Source organism: Seriola dumerili, unplaced genomic scaffold, assembly GCF_002260705.1.
Source record: "Seriola dumerili isolate Sdu_G_001 unplaced genomic scaffold, Sdu_1.0 BDQW01000003.1, whole genome shotgun sequence".
NCBI lineage: Eukaryota > Metazoa > Chordata > Actinopteri > Carangiformes > Carangidae > Seriola > Seriola dumerili.
The window spans coordinates 1,508,909-1,522,741 of record NW_019174258.1 but is presented as its reverse complement, the minus strand read 5'-3'; the positions used below and the strand labels follow the sequence as shown (position 1 = coordinate 1,522,741).

The following is a 13,833-nucleotide window of genomic DNA, read 5'->3' as shown; positions in this document are numbered from 1 at the left end:
CTTGTGTGTGAATGAATTCTGCTTGTGAAAGCAGCTTGCTCCCTGCTATTTATTCAACATGACTTACAGGAGTCTCCAACATAAAGGCATTTTCATTCAACTATCAATTTGCGGTTAGTGAGCACAACTGCTCTGTGCTAATCCAATCAGCAATGTTTAGTGCAGCAAATGACATTCAGGGTCAAAGCTTATTTTATGGTGTGTTGGTTTAAATCATTAAGACAATATTTTCACAGTTTGGTTGTGGAAACAACAGTCTAAACAAAGGCATTGGCAGTAGTCGTCTATCATTAGGGTTAGTGTTGAAATTGTAAACCAAGACGACTAGAGTTATCATAACCAGTTCTAATAAATAAGGCAGCCTAGGGTTAGAGCTGCAACTAATGATTATTTTCATTGTTCAATAATCTGCAAACTTTTCTATTGTTTTGTTCATAAAATGTAATAAAACATGAAAAAAACTGTCCACCACAATGTCCCAAAGCCCAAGCTGATGTCCTGAAAGACTTTAGACCAATGAATCAATCAATCAACATGACATACAAAATAAAATTGTGAACCTGCTTTGACCTTAGCAAGACATTATTCTTCACAGTAACATTACCTGCACACAGCCCTGAGCCAGTAAAATGCTTCATTAAACTTGTTACTGTTAATTTACAAAATTACAAATGGCACCCATGGTAAAGATTTTAATAGTTTACGGCCCAAATCCCCAAATGCAGAATTATTCCATATCTAATTAGAAACCTTGCCTCTGTGAGTTCTTCCGTCAACAGGATGATCAGTCATGATGAGATGCCTGAGGGAGCAACCAGTCCTCTGACAATGAGGCCAAGGCATGACTGAATGTCCCCATTTTGTCTGTATGCCCACTTTTCTACTAATGACACTGTGGCATCACATGAAACCAAACCTGGATTTAACCTCCAGGCCCAGGGTTTAGAAAGGAGGCGGACGACGTGACAGGACAGCGCAGGAGATCATCACATGAAGTGCTCCAGTGAAACCACAGACATTGTCTGCAGCAACAAAGAGCTGTCTGTCACTACAAGTACATCATTGTTCAATCAGTCGTTAACAAGTCACACAGATTAATTATCAGCCTGAGAGATTCCCTGACAAAATGACAGACTGTCTGACTTCAGTTACTAGATAACAGAGAGGTCTTAACTCTCAACTGCACTCAGAAAATCAACTCTATTAATTGCAGACACCAAGTATCCCTTCTAATACCTGAAATGATTTAACCACTATTCAACAACTATGTGAACCAACCCAACCATGCTGTAATAACCATATCAAGAAGTCAGACATTATGGCAGGGAAGGAAACAGGAGAGGGTTTAGGCTTCATAAGTGAAGGGTTTTACTTGAGTTTGGTCCCATGCAACGACAATACATTTTGTTTTTGTTTAATGTACTTCAGCTACAGTTTTGGAAAGTCCTTTTCAGACACAAGTGTTGTGAGAAGTGCTATAGTATATATAAATCTAATAATTTAAATACATTAATACTTATTAATATAGAAATAAAGTATTGTGATGAAAAAGCTTTTAATTTATCACATGCATCATCATCATGTCCTTTCACCACAACTGTTTTCCTTGCACTCTCATGTCAACACATGTCAAACTTGGGTATGATGAATACTCCAGCAGCAGGCTTCAGACAAGCTTCCAGCCGGCCACAACAAAACTCAATGAAGCAACAGTCAATTAGTGTGTTTCCCTCCCACAATCCCACGCTCACAACATTACGCAAACTGTTAAGACTGAGTGCGACGTGCTTACAGCATCAGTTTTCATCTCAACACACACACCAGCAGTTATATTGTCAACAACATGCAGTTTTTATTTAAAAGACTTTCAACAGAATCTTGATTGAAGCCTTTTGATTCTTGGAAAAAGAAATGAAAATCTTTTTCAGAGAAATTTCAAAACACTCTCTGATACATTGTGCAACAACTCCAGGAATTTCCGTGTCAGATGTAATGGTGATAACATGAGATTATGTTGAACAAAGAGCAATCTCAGTGAAGTCTTGTTCTGATTACAGCGAGAACAACTCAGGTTACAGCAGCTATAGTTGGCTGCAGGCCTGAAACCAACAACACGATCAGTATTCATACCCACAGCTGGCAGACCCATTATCACTGTGGAAAACTGCCTCTCTCTGGAGACTAGCTACAGAGACATGCTATTGTCATACAGATGTATCAAAGCGGGGTCTGTGAACGTATGGAAAAGATGGGAAAAGTACTCGCCCTCACCTGCACTGACCAACAGAGCATTAAGAAAAACAAAAAGGCACAAAAGCAATTTTCTGTGGCTTATTATACAAAGATGTGCCACTGATGCTGCAGGTTTCCCTGTGCAGCATAAACACACAGCAATCCTCCAAGGTGCCGCGCGTGACAGGTAATACTTGACAAGTTCTAAATTTGGCTCCTGCAGTTTGTGATACACACAAATTGTTTTAACAACTAGATGAGATGCAATCAAAAAGAAAAACATGCATTTCTGTTTATGAGGTTTGACATTGCAAAGACACACTACAATAAATACATACTTGTCCAACATTGCATTGATCTTTTTATCTTCAGAGTCCCAGTCATCACCCATATCCGTAGTCTGGCACACAACATCTTTTGTTCATTTGCCTTCTATCTTGCATTAGCTTAATTACTTTAAAAAAAATAAATAAATAAAAAATTTAAAAAATTAAAAAACCACTGAGGCTCTCGAGGCTGTGGAAAGTGGCATTTGCTGTTCATTAGTCTCTGGGCTGCTCTGAACCTCAAAGGTAAATCTGAACAACTGTTTTTCTCTGCTCATTCTTAAGTCTGTTAATGGTTCTGCCAGTTTACTAATGAGCTGGCCTGCAGGACAAAAGGTCTGCTGATGTTTATAGAGCACGGTAAAGAGAGGAAAATGAAGTAAATGTCTACAGAGAGATTAATGTAAGGTCTGGTAAAAAAAAATTAATCAGCCTGATGTTTGCAGTACTGCTAAATAGGTCCTTTCATCCATCACTGTACATTGAATATTTCGGAATTTAAATGCACGTGGTTAGGCTGCACTTGCGGCCTTGTATTGTTTGTCTTGTTTTTTCTTTACTGTGTATCATCATCATCAAGAAAGTTTCTGCATGTTTACAGCACATGTCGAATAGTGTCATTGTGACCGTAGTTGACCATAGTTCAAATCACATTATCTTCCCCTGCACTAAATCAAGGGGCAAAGAGCGGGGTATTTCTGCAAAAGACTGTGCCAGTTTAGCCACGTTCAATCCAGAAAAATTCACATTTGGAAAGCGTCCTGATACAAGTCAGAGGAAACCCTGGAAAGAGAAACATCTAGATCCCACGCTGTCTTAGATAAACATGAGGGTGAATGGTCACATTGCTACTGAGCCATCCTCGGTGCTGCCCGTATGCTGGAAAGAAAGGCGGCTTTATAGAGGTGAACAGAGTCGTGCTTTCTACAGGGAACAGACACTTACAGTCTTACACAGCCTTACGCAGTTTCATGCCCGCCCACAGGCTGTTTACACATGCATCTGCAACAACCCACTGTAAAGTGAGGGAAACAGACACAAACACACACATTCACACATATACATACGCTCCCTCTCATTTGGTCCCGCCACAAGGAAGACACGGAGAGCTGGGTGGTAAGAGATAAGGGGCGAGGTGAGCAAGGGTTGGAAAGAGGTGCAGCCAAAATGAAGGAAACATCAATAGTAAGTGTCTTGGCTGGGCACTGGGCCACTGTGAGCCGCCAGAAGAGCTTAAGCGTGCCTTGGCATAGATTCTGGATCTGTGGAACTGCACCGAAGGGATGTTCTCCCACATTCTTCCACAAGAAATTCCATCTTTTTGGGTTTTGTTGGTGCTGGTTAAAACAGTCTCAGGCACTGGCACAGAATCTTAAAGACACTCAATCGGGCTGAATAAGAGAGTGACGGCACATTGTTTGAACTGTTTCCATGTTTATCCAAACTTCTACTAACAACTGTGTGTGTGTTTATGTGTGTGTGTGGGGGGGGTTCTGCCCACAAACAAATACACTTTTTAGTAGGAAAATAATTACACACCTTCTACAATCAGCCTCCACCTCCTATGTGCTCAACAAAGCCTTCAAGGTGTTGATACAGCATTAGCATAGTTACAGTGTGTTTGGGCCATTCTGTAGCTCTGGCTGTATCCCTCTGGTCTCCATATTGATGGTGCCTGCTCCAGGCCCCTGTCTCAGTTGGGGACGTTTGATTTCCATCCATGCCTAACTATAATCTTCTCTGCCTATCACCAGTAATCATGGTGAGCCTGGAGATAAAAAAGCCTCTCAGGCCAGTGGCCCACAAACAGCAGATTAAAGTGAATCAGAAATTAAAGTCAGAAGGGAGGCAGGCGGTGGGAATGAAGGAAGACGAACAGTGGCCCTCCAGAGCCAAGAGATTTACCCTGTTTCATTAATTCTGATGAACTTAATTCAATCAATTCTCTGCAAGGCATCACTGTGGTGGTAAACAACTCCTAATGCCATCTGCAGAGGCCACTGCAATAAAGCAGTTTTCTTCACACACTACCGTAATCCTAGTGTTGATTCACTCTACTTATCCAAGCTCTAGAAATGGCCTGGTGGCACCTGTGTGATTTAAAAGGCCCAGACAAATCCATAAACTCTGAGGTAGGAGGCAGGATTCATATCAAGAAATAACTGCCCAGCATTAATGGTGGCAATGGTAATAGCATAAACAGTGCCTTTAGACCTGAGGTCACTAATATGCGAGCCATTGTCCGGGTTCAGATCCAAAAGCCGTCCTATCTGGACCCCAAACCTATTACCTATCAATTATTGAGTATTATTAAATTTTGCCGCAGCATTTCTATTCTAACTGCCGCAGCTTTACGAGCCTCTACGGGTCATGTGATACTACTCAGCCAATCATAACAACTCAAGTCAGCGAGTGAGATACACGCACAGGGAAGAGATGGGACGAGAGTCGGAGAAATAAGTGAGGAAAGCGGGGGAGTGGGATCTAAGAGGGAAAAAAAAGGAGGCGTCAAAGCTGTTGTTGATTGTTAAGACGCGTGGAGATTGTTTATTATAAAAATGGTTGAAACTGTTAAGATGTGAAATGAGGTTAACAAAAACCAACACTTTTTTTTTAAATTTTTCTAAACCTAAGCACTTTATTTCAAGATACACATTTTTCAAAAGCTCTCTGTTATGTATTTATCACAGCCCTTATTTCCCTTGAAATGAGAAGAGAACATTTAATCAAGGTCCGAACCAACGTTCAGACTTTAGCTTGAGGAAATTTTGCCTTACTGGACCTCTTCCAATTTAAATTGAACACCCCAGCCTCAGACTCTACGTGGAAGGGAAACAGCAATAGGCCTATTTACATGTAAGTTAGCAGCTATCAGACAGAGAGCAGTAGAAATTAATGAACGAGAGCAATTTATCTTGACATGCCCCCCCCCACACAGAAACAGGGAGGGGTGGAGTGGGTGGTTCCAGGTCAGGCCAAAAGACAAACAAGAGTGGAAATGAAATTGTTATCTGTGCACATTTCTACTCTACCTGTTATCATTGAGCTGGGTGTATCGGGGCTGAGGATCTGGATCACCATCATTCACATCATAGCTGGCATCCGGGTCCTTTAAAGAGACATATAAGCTGTTAAGAGTCAGATACAGAAACAGCATTTTCTGAGTGAGGTTGGAGAGTCACATAAACTGATTTGACATTAAACAATTGTTTTAAAAAATCTGCCAAATCTTAAAAACCTCAATATTTGTCTACATGGAAATGAAATCCAATAAAATCTAGAAGGAAGACACTATGTTAAATTCTGCTCTAATAATTCTGTTCTTAACTTCCCTTCATTCAGTTTGTGGCTGCAGTAACACAGCTTCTCCATAGAAAACATAATGTCTGGACTTTTTCAAGAGTTATACTCACGTAGTTCTGCATCAGGTCAGGATGATTTTTCTCTATTCCATCATCCAGGATGGACACCACCACCCCTTTACCTGTGTAACCCAACTGCCACGCAGCTTTGGCATTCAAGTCACGGTGGTTGTTGTTGTACTGAGGATGGAAGAAGCAAATAACTTAGATGGAATCTAATTATATGAGTGACACCTGAGTGCTGACAAGACTGTGCTTTTAACTAAATTTACTCTTTAAAAAATGATATATATATACACACATATATATATATATTATTAATAGAGCAAAGTAGTGGTGGACTGGATGATGGCTCACAATTATCATTCTGTATGCTTTTTGACAAGCTTTTGACATTCAACTTGACCTTTGGTCAAAATCCATGTCTGGCTTTCATCTAGTTCAAAGCTCTTCTTTTTAAAGTGTACCAATGGTTATATCTAATGTGTCAGATGTAACATCCACCACAGTTCCCTCTTAGATTTCAAATCTTCGCGAGCTTAGTCTATCACACAGGATGAGGTTTGTTTCACAACCTTGTAACGCCATTGACACTTACACCATCAAGAAGAAAATCAATTAAAGCTGAAAGTTGTGATCTGCAATGCTGATTCAGATTGAACAAGGCCTTTTGTGGCTGACATGCTGAGTGAATAATAAATCTGAGAGAGGCATGTACAAGGTTTCATCCTGAATATTGCTCATCAAGTAAATCCTTTTCCTTCTTCCTTGATGTCAGCATTGCCCCTGCACATCTTGAGCATCTCAGCATATATATATATAAATAAAAGCATATTATATATAAATAAATTGTCTCATCATTAAGATAAATATCGGAAAATATCAAATATTCATTGTAACAGCAGATGCTGATCATTAGCACTTGTCCATCAAGGGCACCCACCAACAGACACACCCACCCTCCCCTCTGGAGAACCAGGTTAAGTTTTAATGAGGCACAGAATTATTTACTGCCGAGAGAGAGAGGCATTATATTACTATAATTACTAAACTGTTATAATATAATTGCTATGATTACCTATTATTTAAAATACACTGAATGTGTTTTGATAATGAGAGAAAATGATGTTTTATCTTGAATGCTGATAACTCAAAAACAGCTCAAGTGCAGAGACGAGACAAATTAGAGGCAAGTAAAATTGATGTCACATGACCACACAAACCGACACTAACTTCAGCCCTGATGCCTCCATTTTCTATCAGTAGAGTTGTTCAGAAAACAGTTACCACCATACAGATTACATTGAACTGCTTTTATTGTGCACTGGGGATGTTCGTCAGACAGAGTAAACTCTCTATCCATTAAATATGGTACAGACATTCTTGGCACGCAGAGGATGAATCTGGAATAACTTTTCAGATTAATGTTCACCTGACGTGCTAACATGCTATAATCCGGGTAACAACTAACAGGTTCACATGTTATTTGCGCCCATGCTGTATTCTGTTCAAAGCTCGGGCGATCCCATTACTGGAAAGGATCTGAGAATCACAAAGGTCCTGCTCCAGTTTTCAAGTCCTCTGGTGTTTAATGAGCGTTACAACCTCATGAGGTGCCATCAGATCTAAGAATAGAAATCGCTCTTTATTTTTGTGTTTTCCACTCATACAGGTTCAGTAGCTCCACAAATAGCAGCACAGTACCTTTAATAACTTTTACACAGTTTTTTTCATAGTATCATGATATATAGATTTGTCATTTCTGATCTATCAGACGTTGTGGTTAAAACAATACTAGCGCTGCAATAATTAATTGATTAACTGATTGAAAGAAAATTTGGAATCTCTTTTGATAAATCAGTCTTTTTTTATTCATGTGGTGTATGATTTTCAGTGCAATATCTGCGGTTATTACTAGGATTGGTTGATTACTTGAGAAAAGTAAAAGGCAGATTAACTCAGTGAAATTCGATTAACCGTTGTGAACGTATGTCAGAATCTGTTGCCTCTAGTAACACTGATACAACCAGGCAGTGGTCTTTTATCTGCTCGGTTGCCTGTCAAGGTGCCACCGACTACTCCAACACACGGTTAAAGCACAGACATTGTGAACAACTGGTGATGTAAGTCAGTTTTGCATCAGCTTGAATCTTCTTCCGCCTGAAGCGCCCTCACAGTAATTGAAGAAAGAGTGGAGGTGAACAGGAAATCTCAGGGGTTGTAACTGTTGCTTTTAACAGTCTAATGTATCAGTGACATTCTTCAAGCCAAATGTGAAAATCAATCAACTGAAAACAGGAGAGCTTCAAGACCTCTCTCTCTCTCTCTCTCTCTCTCTGGTCATGCCATTTATGGACTTGAGTAAACTATCACCTTCAAAAAGCATGTCTTTTAGAATTAGCAAGGTGTTCTGTGTGTGTATGCTATTGTTAAAGAAGTACGCTTCAAGTGAAGTCACTAAGATTTGTGCATCTTGTTCTGTAAACAATACACACAACAGCATTTCACACAAAGACGGTGTATTTGATTCATACAGGCTTGTCTTTTGACTCGCAGCACCAAATTTAATCACCTGTATTGAGTTTGGGCGGATGAAAGGCTCAACCAGTGCGGAGCGCAGAATTATGTCCCACAGACACACACAAATCACTCGCAACACACAAATTCTCTTCTTTCTTTTTTTTTTTTTCAGTGAAGTTTGTGTTCATACTCACCAGGTACCACTGGTCTCTGAACTTGGGATCTAAAGGTTCTATGAAAGCCTCCCTCTTTTTCCTCCGTTTCGACACCTGTTGTTCTGCCCAAGTCACCTAAGCAAAAAGAGCACAAACACATGAAGAGATTAGTAATGGCAAAGAAGAATACTCTGGCTGCAAAGTGTACGGCTCACTGTCATTAAAATAAAAAAAATTAAAAACAGAACAAGAAATAATTATGTGCTGGCCATGAGGGTCACCATGTCAAATGCATTAATAGAGATCCCAATTCTCAGCGGGATGACGGCAGACAGAGTGAGATTAGAGGCACAGGGGTATCGTGGACTCCTCACTAATGAGTCTCGCTGATGAATTCCAGAGCACCCCGAGACTAATTAAAATTTCTGGATGGGTGTAAAATGGGATGCAGCAGAATCTATTATGCTTATGGGTGAACCTAAACATGAATGCACGCTAACAATACACACACATCGGTACAAAGTCAGTACAAGTCTGACAACATGACAGCGAGCCAGTCTGCAGCAGGCTGCTGTAATATGCGAGCTCCTGCGGAAAGTGTTGACAGAAGCAGATTGCATTCAGTGAAAATAAGCCTGCATCTTACTCCCTCTGCAGAATTGTGCTTGCTGTACAGCAAAACGCCTGGGCAGACGAGAACAGAAAAATATGTCAGTGAAGGAAGACAGGGAACTGCCTGCCGCAAGGACAGAGCACCTGATGTGAAGGACAACCAAATCACAGCGCACTTCTCTCCCTCTCCATCTCTCTCTCTCTCCGCCTCTGCAGATCACTAGAGACACAAGAGTAAAAAGAGGAAAGAAGTAATGAAGGTCACATTAGCTGCTACACTGAAGCGATGCCAGTCCAACGCTACCATGATATAACACCGTAATGGAATAATTTCACTTCAAGGAACAGAGAGGTTTGTGTGTGAGTTCATGTTAGTGTCGCTCCCTTCACTGGTGAGAATCTCAATCAGTCTAAGTGGAGGAGACATCTCCACCAGGGTTCATCCGATTCTTGCTGGGAAGATGAGGTCAGCCCTGTTAGCTGCAGCTGTGGCAGTTTACTGTACACACACACAGTACTGGGTGACTGCTTCTTTGACTACAGCTGACAAAGACAAAGAGATATAACTGAAAACTTTTGACGATGTTAAGTTGAAAACACTACATCCAACATTCAACTGTGCGGCAATATGCATGTGCTTTCTGTGCTCGGGGTGACAGTAAATGAGAAATGACTGGTTACATATCTGCATTTGTACTCCGAAGATCATTGCAGAGGGATGGACGAAACAAAACCTCAAACCACTGTCACACTTTTGTCTTTCTGATTATCTCCTTGGCTTGAATGTGCTCAGAATATAAATTAACAATATATCTCAAACCACAGAAACCGGCACTATAAACTGGTGCTGATGTTGTCAGCCTGTGGACTTTTACTTTTGGAAGAAGAAAAATAATCTTATCTACCACATTCAAAAAAAATAAATGCTTGTATCCTACTGCCTCTGCATTTTTTTTTTATGGCAAATTCTCTAGCAGAAGAAGATAAATCAGGGTGGTGAATCATCTTGCAGTACAATGTGCATGAGGTCAGAGGAAGAAAATATAATATATTATATATTATAAAGGTTATTAGCCATTATAATTATTTTTCCAACATTTATACTTTTAATGTTTAACAATGCAATGTGCATTACAATGACTCCTACGCAGAGGTGGGATAAGCCTAGAAAAGTACTGCTTCTCGCAGCACTGTATCAAATAATATCAAAACTAAAATCAATGCCATCATATCAGCTAACAGCATATCTGCAATCTTCTCTGTATCTTTTCCAAATCAATAAATATGTATCTTAATCCATATCTAATGTTTAGAGGGAGAGAGGGAGAATCTCTAGAGATTCACAAACCTATTCCTTTATGTCATTATCAAACATATCTTATTAGTCTGAGACAGCATGGGGGACAGTTTAGAGACAGAGACGGAGGCAGTTGCTGAAGCTTTCACGCTTTATTATTGGCTTTCTGTTTTAAAGAAAATGGCAGTATTGACTAAAGAGGATCTCTACAGTCAGAGTGACAAAGACTCAGTTGTATAAAAGGACCAAATTCAACTTCATTATACCACTCCTCCATTTGATTTTCAGTCAGATAGAAATCTTTTTTCTCTTGCGTCATTAGGTCATGTATGTGATTTCCCCTTTTCCATTTCCTCATCTGCTTTTCAATCACATATCAAATACCTCATTTTCACACATACACAGAGTCGGCCTCTGTGGTGGAGCGTTTCCATGCAGTCTCTGTTCAAAACATGACAGGATTCTTAAGAAGACACAGGAAATGATGTATAATGTATACGGCGGTGGACTGTTTACTGCGCTGAGTGGCTTGTGTGGCTTGTGTGGCTTGTTTCGCTTGCATTGCATCGACTTTGCTCTTTAAAGTGTCTCATTAACTCCTAATTCCTTTGGTGTTGTTTTGCACACTGTACACAAAACCATCACATGTAAAAAACCTTGTAATCTTGTGCATACCTTTCCTGTCAATGTGACAGCTTCTATTCAGACTTGAGCTGTGTAAGAAATGTTACAGAAATCTTACTACGTCTATCCAGAAAGACTGGTACAACAACTGTTACAGAAAAATGATGTCAACTGGGAGTGAGTTTACTGACAGTACATGCTTATTTTTCCTCCTAAACACTTGATTTATATCTTATCCTTATTGTCATGACATGACAGTAAAAAATTAGTCTTATTTGTTGATAGAAACAGTTTCAGCAACCAAAATGTCGTCACTGAAAATCATTAACATTAAAAATACATTGTTCCTCAAAGCACTAGTACAAGGTAATAACATGACTGCTCAATCAAAACTCTTAGACTTCCTGCAAACATGTAGATTAATGTCAGTGCAGCGTCTGCAGTTCCTGCTACTTTCAACTACAGACACCTAAATGATTTTATCTCCCATGAATTTGTTTTTTGCAAATTCATCTTATAAGTATCACACCCACACACTTCTTAGAAATTTCCATCAATGCACAGCAAAGACATGATTTCCCACCGATTAATGTGTCAGAGAAGACTTCTTCAGTCCTAGTTGTGAGTAAATGATGACACAGATCAGTGGCATGGGTCGGGTGTGTTCGTAAACTATTCAAACAATGAGGATGCTGAATCGGTCAAAGAGAAAAAACACTTCCTGACCGGATTATACCAGCAGCCATCTTTATTTCAGTACTTTTATACTTGTAGGAAGAAACACTGATCACTGAAACCCAGAAGTTATTGTAAAGAGACCAAATGGGACCAATTTCCGTCAGTAATGTGATGCATCTTCCTACAAATTATGGCTGCAATCTTTCTTTAATGCATGCACACAAACAGGTGAGAATATATCTCGCTACCTTACTTCTCTCTCTTACACTACTTATAAATCATTTTCAATATAGCCTGTCAGTGACTGTCCTGTAAAATGGACTGTGATGCTTTGAATATTAAACTGAACTTGAGATCAAAGTCCTCGTCATTTTCGACAAAATGTTTTCTTCCTTCTCAGCATTCAGGGTAACTGAGAACAAGAAACAATATAAGTCGTTTTTTTCGCCACCAAACTCATAATTCATATCGAACAGATTTCCTACTCTTGGCAGAAGTGTGACAACAAACATTTCCATTTTCTATTTTGCAATTTTCATGTGAAGAGTCTTTTGGAATTCTTTAAAAGTCTGTGACAGAACACAGAGCCCCAGAAGCTGACAAACAGCATTTTCATTATAAATGGGCTTTGAAAATAGAAAATGGTGTCTATCTCACACGTCCAGACCGATGGAGTGCAGAACTAATGATCACACACAGACTGCTTGGTTTGTGTTTAGGTGCTGTCTGTCCAACAAATAGTTTCCCCACCCTACTCATTTTGCTTATCCACTGTTTTGTCCCTCTTCATTATAGAAACATAGCTTCCTCCCTCTGAGAGCAAATGGAAGATTCATATAAAACATCATTACCATAAAGGAACATAATCCCAATTACAGCACAGATCAGTAGCTATGTAATTTATATTTATGCCAAAGCTTCTTTTTTTTTTAATGTTACAGCTGCTGCTATTCTCGCCATTGTAATCAAATTGAAAATAAAAGAAATGTTTCTGGAGCCACTCATTGCTCTGCTGTGTCTGTCCTATTACTTCTCTGTTTTATAAACTAACCAGACAAAGACAATGAGGCGCAGCAAACTGCCCACAACAACAAACAAAGCAACAACTGAATAAAACACAAGACAGTAGAAGGCATGGAGGTAGCAGATAGACCCAAGCTTTAAATCTTCAATAGACCCTATTAACAGGGCTCTGTTAGCCAGTCTATGAGATCTGGCAGGGGTCCAGGTGCTTTTGTCGGTAATTAGACACTCTTCAAAGAGAGTTTACTGAGGCTTTTGTTCAGGCTCCATCTCCACCAGTTTAAAAACTGTGGGGACAGTCTCTCGAGGACTCAAAATTCCTCCTTTTTTATGTTTTTCAGAAAAGCTATGCGGGTGATGCAAACATGAGTCAAATTTGCAACGATAAGCTGGTTTTTAAAAGCTTTTATCACACTGTTAATTGCCGCACATTTAGAGAAATGTGTTGATCTGTAGATAGGAGAGAGTCTATAAATAAAAACCAGGGGATTTGGTAAATATTGCAAGTTATTGCACTATTTGCAAAGCTCCTTTTGATTAAACAAACAAACAAATAAACAAAACACAAAATAAATTCCTGTAAATTTCTGTAGGTACTGACAAGCTGAGCTGACCCTTCGTGAACAGACAGGAGGGACCTGAAACTGTAACGCTCCACTTTCTCTGAGGTGCTGTGGGAAAAAAGGAATTCAACAACAGGAAATGGAGCCGCAGTGTTCAAGGAAATCCCAAAGAGGGAGGTGGACCATTTCTAACATGGGTGGAAACACCCAGAAGAAGCTGTTACATGTTATTGCTGGTGTGCACCTGTACTGTGTAGCTGCACAGCATGACAGCACAGCCAGAGATAAAAACCTTAAAGCAGGTTGCATTTCTTCTTTATTTTTTTTCTAAGGCTGCAGATTAGCTTTGACATACATAATGCAGCTGCGGTTGCATTTGTAAAGATTTATATGGAGACATCTAAATTACTATAATTGTCCTTGAATTTACTGAAATGACTG

The 13,833-nt window shown here is 39.7% G+C and overlaps 1 protein-coding gene across 2 annotated transcripts in view; it reads right to left on the bottom strand.

The window, feature by feature from the left end:
• The window catches only part of LOC111221567 (furin-1-like), a 78,473-nt gene that overhangs the window by 24,088 nt on the left and 40,552 nt on the right, over positions 1-13,833 (bottom strand). For both annotated transcript variants that reach the window (XM_022745021.1, XM_022745029.1), the window contains exons 4-6: positions 8,635-8,730; positions 5,972-6,100; positions 5,591-5,667 (exon numbers count right to left, since the gene is read on the bottom strand). In XM_022745021.1, coding sequence (XP_022600742.1) covers positions 5,591-5,667; positions 5,972-6,100; positions 8,635-8,730 — 302 coding nt within the window. The remainder of the gene's footprint in view (positions 1-5,590; positions 5,668-5,971; positions 6,101-8,634; positions 8,731-13,833) is intronic.